Here is a 9266-nt window from a genome sequence, read left to right as displayed (position 1 = left end):
TGAATCTCGGTGATGAATTATATATAACTCAAGGTTATCACTTCTAAATGTTTTAGTATATTATCTAATTCATAAGTACAGTCAAATGCCTAAAACAGAACTACAACTCTTTCGCATGAGAAATTTCATAAACAATTAGGATTTAAAAATATAAAAGATCATAAGACCAACAATCACAGGCAATCGACACTTGGTTCATATATCTTCATCAAAATATTCTTTCTAATGTGGCTGAATTGTCCGTGGCTGAATAAGTTTCAAAAGGTTCGGCTGAAAATCCTACTACAATGCTAAACATATTTTATTATTGTTCTTTTAAAGCCTTCATTGGTGAAGTTAACTAAATATATGGATTCCTAGATATGTTAAAAAGTGTAAAGCCAATTTCCTTCTTTTCTTAAACAATTCCTATGTGTAGTTGGAAATAAAAAGTAATGTACCAAGAGTCATAACTCAAGTCCTTAGAGCTGGAATATGTAATCAAGAGAAAACACAGCAGTGAGACTCTCTGTTAGCCAATGAGAACAAGATCATCATAGGTGGTGTGTTACTTGCCAAACTAGACCTTCTCGAGAATGGGTCCCCAAAAGGGAAGAAAGATGCAGTGACAGAATTGTTCGATCTATTGATCATGGAAACATAGGCAGAGCGATTACAGCTAATATAACTGCTGCATTGGTTAAGATGTTTTAGCGTTGATCAAGCTTTGACAATACTCTCAAACCGTACAAGTAACCTAGACACTAAAGCCAAGATAGTCAAAGCAAATATTTTACCGGCATTGATAGGTATTTTCGTGACGGATCAAGCTAGAAACTGAGAGAAGGTAGCATTTACAATATGTAAGAGAGACAGTGAGACACTGGTCTTAGTGGTACACACGGTGCAGTTGTGACATTGATGGATCCATTGAAGAATGTGACAGAGAGAGGAAAAAGGAAAGCTATGTCTACTTTAGAGCTTCTCCACAAAGCATCCCAGTTGTTCAATTATAACATTAATATTTTTTCAGTCAAGTACATCTTTGGATACTATTTCCATTTGTGGAATCTAATTTGGAGTTGATTAGCCAAGAGCGTTTTCCAGAATCGCACTCTTTGGCTTGCTGCGCATTTTGGGCTTGGTATACACTGAATCGGATTCCTATTTCAGGTCTGAAAAGTAAAAGTCTATGTGGTTTTAGTTTTCTTATCACCATCTAAAAAAAGAAAGAAAAAGAAAACGAAAAGATTGAGATGATTTCCTGAGATGCAAAGCGGTAGGAAAATTTCCTATGACCCCACTATTCTAATTCAAAGGATTGATCACACAAAGCTGGAAGCGAGGGGTAAGAACATTTCCTATGACCCAATTATCCGCCTACACTTTGCAGAATTTAAAAGAAAAACAGTAATTCAGAGAAGGGAGAAATGCGGAGAAAAGTAACCAGACTAAGACTGCATGTGTACTCAGAAACCTGTTGGGATAAGAGTCCATGTGTCCAATGATCGATACTCCCAAGATAAAACCTACACATATGTTGCAAAAATAAGGTCGGTATAGAGGTATGCCAGTCGGTATCTAGTAAGCTGTGGGATGGATGGTCAATTTTCTAAGCTAAGGCTAAATACATGGAAGTGCCTCTAAAGTTGGCACTGATATGGTGTGGCCTTGCAACATTTCAGAGGTCATGGTGGTGTTCTAAAGAGCTGGTGAGTCCCTTCGTTTTCACACGCCTTCAACATGTTAATTCTATGTTTTGCTTGAGGGCAAGGAAATGATAAGTTTGGGGATTTTATATACCATAGTTTTTAACCACTTTTGACCATGGTGTAAGTTTTTTTAGAGTTTATTATATGTGTTTTGAGTCTGTTTTAAAATATTTTCAGGTCTAGGTACGTTTTGGGATACTTTGGAGATTCTTGTGCAATTTAAGGTGCAGAACGCGTCAGAATTTTAGCTATGGATAGAGGCCTTCCCACGGTGAGATTGATTTCATATTCTGAAAAAAGATAGAGCTTTGAGTTAGCTTTACAATGCCACCGGTTTGAGATCAATCGAGAGCAAATGTTATGATCGTTTTACTGAAGAATGATTTGTCTGGCTCGCGAGAGGAAGTTGTTGAGAAAATCAACTAGTGTCGACCGACACCACCTTGCTGGGGATCGACACTCCTCCAAATCAGCAAACCGACGTATTTTAATGAAGTTTCAAGAATTGAAACTTTTTCCCAAGTTTTCCATATTTACAAAAGACCCTAGGACGTGTCTAAACCCTATATGTATATGTTTTCTAAGCCATTGTGGAAGCTATGCTTTTATTTTAGACTTTCTTTTAGGTTTGGAAAAAATAGAAGAACTCCTTCTGAGTTCTCTTGGAACTCCTTTGATTTTTCTATTGATTTATATGACATCTATTTGTCCTATGTTTTTTGTTTCATCTATCATGTCTGAGTAGATCCACGTGTTAGATTAAGGATTATCTAGGGTTTTGATGAACTTGTGATTGATAGAACTGCAAGGGTAAATATAATGTTTCCTTCACCAGGATTAAATGTATTGCTTGTTTCTATAATGATTGGAATACCGTGAGAGCCTGACTTATCATCTAGAAACCTACAGGATAATTGGAATAGCGCGAGCATGTGATCGATACCTGAAACGAATCATGTTAAGCTAAGTTGTTAGGCACATACGAGAGTTAGTTTAGATAACATAGTGAACAAATTGAATTGGATCTTAAAGCTTGTCAGAAAGATTTATTGATCGACACTCTTTAGTATCGATCGAGACTCTTTCTTAATTCGCATACGAGAGTTGGCAGAATTTAGACATCTTATTAGTAACTGCATGCGAGAGCTAGATTACTTGCTTGTTGAATTTGAGTTCTATGACTAAGCCTAAAACCCTTAGCTGCTATTTATCTGAGTTTTGATTACCTATTTGATACCCCTAGATCTAGCTCTTATCCCATCTATTTACAACTCTTTTATTCATTGTTTTGTTATTTATTGCTTTATATATTTTGACCTAGCTAAATCTGAAATAAAAGTCTATTGTGTGAAACACTGAGTCTCTGTGGATTCGATTGAAGTCGATTTCTTATTTGAGAGAGTTGCTCTAGGATAATTTGAGCATATCACAAAGCCTTCCCAAATTCGCTCTGAGAAACATGAGTCTGCCTTCTTCAACAGATGCATTATCTGCACGAAGGTAGAAAAAGTAACGGGACCATGATCCGGTCCCATAAACGGTCTCGGATTGACGTAGCACATTAAGGAGTTTGACCTGCTGTGCACATTCAAGAGATTCTTTAAATGATGCACGTCCAGATCGACGTTGTACTTATAACAATGAAGCATGATCCAAACCAAGTGTCACAATCCACGAGGATTTAATTGGCTGAATGCCGACCCATGTTCATGGAGGTAGCGGATAATTAATGACGGTATCAGGAACCACGCAAATCTAGACGAGAGGTAAGCCTCAAAAACGTAAAGTGACCGGGAGGAGGGTTAACGGCGCAATCATGGATCCACATAACCCCGGAAGAGACCTAGTCAGAAACATCAAAAGTATGAGTGCCAGCAACTTGTTCTCGGCAGTCCTAGACGGACCCCTCAGGAATTAAGGAACACATCCTTGGTGCTTGCAGATGAAAGAGAGCGTATAAATCAATTGAGAACACCACAACAATTCTTTCAAAGTAGAGAGAGAGAAAACAATGGATTTTTTTTTATTTAAGAGAACTCTTGAGAAATGAGCAAGCAAATGAGAATAAAGGGAACATCTACTTCTTATAATGAGGTGAAAGGTATGTTCACTCGACATACGTTTCAGCCTCCGAAAAGCTCAGGATCAGAAAGGCAACAATTAGCCATTAATCCCACTTTAAACGCTCAGGACCGGAAAGGCTAAAATCACCCAAAAACGTATTGTGTACAAGAATAAGCAGAGAATGTTGAGATGACAATTTCGCATACGCCGTGCCAACTTGAGAAAAGATACATAGAACAAACTCCCCATGTTTCTTTCCAGGCAAGAAATAAGAAATTTATGTCCAAATAAGGACTATTCCAAAAATATTATATAACAATTATAGTAATTAATCTAATTAATTTTATATTTGTATTGATGGTATTTATGTCTTTTGGATTTTGAGATGCAAATATTGCATCCTACATTTTTTACATCTCAAATATATAAATATTATATATATTATGCATCCAAATGCAACATCTAGATATTGATCAATAGTGTCCAAACGAACAACATCTGAATATCTACATCTAGATGTAGTGTGCCGATACAAACACTAACATAACCTAAATTTTATAAAGATAAGTTAGAAAAATGTTCGTAAATCAAAGAAAAATTTGAGACTACTACAATAACAAGTTCATGTGTTTTTCTAACAATTTAACCATGAGATTATGGGATGTGCATTTTTTCTAAACAGTTATAAAACTGTTTCCCCACTGTTCCATACCTGCAGATAGAATAGACCCAAATATAAAACTAAATTGATCAAGTAAAGGCTTTTTTCTGCCTAACTACCAACAACATATGAAGACACAAAAACTTCAAAATGAGCAAAATCATCTCACCCTATTCTGCTTTCTTTGCCTTTCTTTTTTTGTCACAATGTATTTCAAATGGAAACTTAATTGAACTTGTATTTAACTATCTTTTCCAAGACCAGTTGGTAAAAAAAAAAATCGGTAATTCAAAGAAAAATCTGAGATTACTAAAATAACAATGTTCATATACCTTTTTCTAAAAAGCTAACGAGAAGATTATTGGGATTTTATATAAACAGTTAGTTTCACCAGTGATCAGAGAGTATCTATGCCTGCAGATCAAATTGACCCACCACATATAAAACTACAAAGATAAAATAAAGGCTTTCTCTGCCTAACTATCAACAACACATGAAGAAACAAATACGCCACGATGAACAAACTCATCTCACCCTAGTCCGCTTTCTCCCCGTCAATGCAGGAGAATCGAGTCCACGATCCACTTGTTTATTACCATCTCTTCCTCTTCTTCTCTCTACCGCTGTAACTTTCTTACCAGCCACCGGTACAATCATTTTTTTACCACTGCTTGAAGCCGTCTTCACTATATCCTGCTCAGCCTTTTTAAGAGGGTGCGCCCCTGTTCTTGGTTTTTTAACTCCCACGCTCGTTCGGACAGCAGGAGATTTAGATGTCGAAGGGGGAACTGGAACCTTTGTGCTTGTAGTAATGCTGCTGCTGCGATGAGGAGGGGGAGGATGATGGTCTTCGGTCAAATAGTGTCTGAGAGACTTTGTGACAATGTCTCTAAGACATACTGCAGATTTGTGCTCACGAGTGTTCGTAGAGTAAAAAATGGCTGCATTGTTCGCCACCAAAAGAATGTCCATAAACAGCTCTTTAGCTGAAGATATCAAACGACCGTTGATTCTTGACTTTATAGTGTCTAAATCCATATGCCTCCGTACCAGTTTCTTATATCTTGCCCTTTTCTGTTTATTACAATCAAACACAGGACGTCAAGCAGATACAATAAAATCAAACACAAGACTGTCATTATATGATTTTATCAACCTGACTATCAAGCCGTCTCCGGAAGACAAGAGCACATTCGTTATGTATGATAGTGTTGTATATCTTCATAAGCTCTTCAGGTAAAGCCAAACCATGGCCTCGGCTTTGAATGCTGGTGCTGCTAGTAGAAGCACCTTCCTTAGCAATATCAACGGTAGAAGAATCCAACATATCGCTTTCTTCCGTAACATCTTTACCGGCGCTGCAATCTTTTCGTTTTCGCTTGCCTCGTTTCTTCCTCATACTCGGAAGCACTTGTCCTCTTACTCCTATACCATACATGGACTCAAAAATGTCTCGGTGTAACAGATTCATCTTCTTATCTTGCTCTTTTGCTGCTTCTGACTTGGCTTGTGGTGACCAGTTTGTTGTAGTGAGCTCTTGCTGTGTGAAACTACCAACTGATGACATGTCTTTGGATGTATCTTTGCTTGTGCATTCTCCTCCGCCTTCGGATTTTGGAGAGGGTGGTTCGAGTGATAACGTTCGGCTTGAATCATAATAATTGTTTTGATGACATTCTTCATTGCTTTCTGATTTCAGACTTTGAAGCTTTGATTCCAACGACCTGAAAGCAGAATATTATATCACAAAAGATTGAACATTCAAGAAAACTTCCAAGACATTAGCAAGAACTTGGTGATATATTGGAAGCAAGTGCTAACCCAATGGAGTCTTCGGATCTAAGTAAAGCAGCCTTAAGCTCAGCTACTCGTTTCTTTTTAAGCTCTTCAAACCAAGCTCTACAAGAAACACAAACATATGATTTAAAAGAGAGTGTAGATTGCTTGGTATCAGAACAGGACAAGAAAGAGAAAAAAAACAAATACTTACTTGCATCCCAAATAACGTTCTCGCAAGTTCTTGTACTTGGCTTTACATATCTGCAACAAGATTAGGATTTAGCAAAGATAAGAAGAGTGACAACATGTGAAATGAGCCAACTCATTCTTCAATATCACAACCACCACAAGACATTTTCTAATATTTTGGTCTTACATAACTGAAAAAAAAAACACTATTAAGCAAACTTGGACATATCATTGTGGTTATGTTCCAATTTGAAAAATATAAAACTCATGTATCTGGAGTTTCATTGAGACATAAGCAATATATAAAGGATTATGGTTAATCTACTTATCACCATTTGGTTTTAAGTTCCAAGATAATCACAATTCGAGACTGAGAAGTAGAGGTGAGTATCTACACTTGTCTAACCAGATAAATAAATCTTTCTTTTTTAACTTAGACTTGACCTTTCTTGAGATACAAGTTATGAATCTATGCTTCTAAATCAACCGACAACAACACACGGTTTCTTCCCTTCAGTTAACAGTTTGCAGAGTTTTCATTATTATCTTATCCTGAAGGGAGCGAGGAGATTAAATAGAGAACAAACCTCAGGTGTAAAAATATCGGAGAGAGAATGAGAACGGAGTTCTTCGGAGACGACGGTCCAGTCGCCGGTTCCGTGACGTAGAACGGCACCGCCGAGTAGAAGCTCTTCCCATGTTCCCCAATCACTCGCCATCTTTGTCGTCATCATAACCATCAAGGTCAAAATCAAAAGCCGCGTGTGCGTTACACGCTCGTCCTCGATTTTGAAAAAACAAATCTAAAAACCAAATTAAACTACGCACCCACCGCGCACGTTAGCGCGTTTAACAACACCTAATCTTTCCTTTTTATCCTCCGACCACGTAATTTCTCAGAAAAATAAAAATGAGAACAGAGACGGAGACAGCGCAAGAAAAAAATAAACAAAAAAAGGAAACGATCTCGATTGGGTTTGTGCGGATTATATTACACGAAAACGGTTTCCCGACAAGAAATTGGGAAAAACGGAAATTTAAATTAAAAAAGAAAAAAGAAAAAAAAAACTCTGAGGCAGGACAGAAAGGTTTGACGAAGGGTATGTTTCTCTCTGCTCGACGCTTGTAAAAATGGAAATTGTTGGTTCTGTTTTCTTTTTTCTAAAGAGACAGGAAGGATGGTTTTGTTTTTGAACGTAGACGGACTAGATTTGTGTGCCTTGTTTTTATTGTTTTCTTTTTCTTTCTTTTGTCAACATTGTTTTTTGTTTTTCCTAAATAAAGTAATTTATTAAACAGAGTTTTCTATCCAAAAGTGGTTTAGACTTTTCATTTTCTCCTGGTTTTTTTTTTCTTTGTGTGATTAGGATTTCGTTTTCCTTATTGGTTTAGGATTTGTAATCTTTTCATTTATCTATGACGGTCTATACCTCTTGTAATTTCCTATATATAAATGGCACATTATGTTATGAATAAGAACAACTAATTCTCTCTTTCTCTCTTTATTTACAACACGTTATCAGCACAAAACTCTAATCATCCGAGCAAAAACCCTAGTTGTGTAAACAAACAGATTTTATAAGAAACCCTAATCAAGCCGTCTCGTACACCATCTCTGTTTTACGAGACCATCTCAAATTATATACCAATATAAGTTCTATTTTCTATTTACTTAAGTTTAGTAGTTTATAATATTTATTACGGTGCTCGTAAGTTGTATAATGAATCTAAAAGGATTATTATATTTATGGTGTCATGTTTTACATGTTTAATTACTCATTGTAATTTTGCTACTATGTCTAGTTTTATTTGTTTCACATCGTTCATGGCATGCTCGACTAATCTCCAAAAGTAACATGCAGTCCTGCTTAGAGATTATTGACTTGGTTAAAATCTCATCACTTTTGCTGACCGTGGTCTCTGATGTGGCATCCGTTTTCAGTTTTGAAACTCTCCAACGTAATCTCCATTCCAATCGAGATAAGCAATTATTATGTGGTATTGGTATGAATGTGTAATAAATATTATAATATTTTATATATATGTATATTGCTAAATATAGAAAGTTCAATCGTTTGGACGTACCTTATACATACATATATATATATATATATATATATATATATATATTTTTTAATGTACTAACAATTGTGCTATGCCCTATGGTCATAAGCAAAATTTCAAATGAATTAAGATTAACAGATGAGACATATTGAAGATAATACTTGAGGAGTGCGAACAATATCTCATCTCCCATATTCGCTGCAGTTCTCCAAGATAAGTGTTTTGTTTTTATGCTTTATAAACAAGGTTAACTAAAACTTGATTAGATAAAATAATTTGTATGAAAGGTGGTACAAGTGATATGAAATTTAATCACTAAATTGATTGATTGGTTAAACCTTGTTAAATAGCATGAAAGTAATAATCTAGTCCATAGAGTATTATCTATTTTTTTGGTATAATAAGATACTTGTGATTATACATATTTTTATATAAATTGAGATAATTTATTATTATTACTATTATATATGTGAGAGTTTTAAGTTTAAGACTTGACCTTAAGAGAATCATAAGTTTTGGAAAACAAATCCAAAGAGGTATAATCACCTGAATGTGATAACTTAAAGCTCATTATGTATTTTGCATCTAAAGATTACAAGACCTTGACTCTGTAAATATAATTCAACTACTTTGGATGTTCAGTTCAAAGTAAATTTTTTTGGAAAATATTTAATGATGCAAAGATGAGAATACATATTTAAACAAGTAATGTTGTCCAACAGACAAAAGAGATTAAAGAAGTTTATACTTGTATCTTGTCTCCTTGAGACTCAGAAAAACAATGAGATATTAATGTAAGGTCAAGATCCAAAGAGTTT

General features: G+C 35.6%; 1 protein-coding gene across 1 annotated transcript; it reads right to left on the bottom strand.

Annotated features, from left to right (window-relative positions):
* Nucleotides 1-4760: 4760 nt before the first annotated feature.
* Nucleotides 4761-7685, bottom strand: LOC106337604. Its single transcript, XM_013776709.1, has 5 exons — nt 6972-7685; nt 6407-6456; nt 6238-6315; nt 5573-6140; nt 4761-5490 (listed from the first exon to the last, which is right to left on the bottom strand). Exons 1-5 carry the CDS (start codon nt 7122-7124, stop codon nt 4942-4944), a joined length of 1398 nt encoding a protein of 465 aa, XP_013632163.1. The 5' UTR covers nt 7125-7685; the 3' UTR covers nt 4761-4941.
* Between the last annotated feature and the right edge of the window lie 1581 nt (nt 7686-9266).

This window comes from Brassica oleracea, chromosome C4 (assembly GCF_000695525.1).
Source record: "Brassica oleracea var. oleracea cultivar TO1000 chromosome C4, BOL, whole genome shotgun sequence".
Taxonomy (NCBI): domain Eukaryota; kingdom Viridiplantae; phylum Streptophyta; class Magnoliopsida; order Brassicales; family Brassicaceae; genus Brassica; species Brassica oleracea.
Note: the sequence above shows the minus strand (reverse complement) of the source record. Positions and strands in the feature narration are given on the sequence as shown.

Bases quoted from the DNA above. Each gene is read 5' to 3' on its own strand.
- LOC106337604 (XM_013776709.1), bottom strand. From the start codon at position 7,124: ATGGTTATGATGACGACAAAGATGGCGAGTGATTGGGGAACATGGGAA. The intron at 6,316-6,406 runs GTAAGTATTTGT...TGTTTCTTGTAG, and splicing joins GAACGTTATTTGGGATGCAA to AGCTTGGTTTGAAGAGCTTA. The intron at 6,141-6,237 runs GTTAGCACTTGC...TTCTGCTTTCAG, and splicing joins AGATCCGAAGACTCCATTGG to GTCGTTGGAATCAAAGCTTC.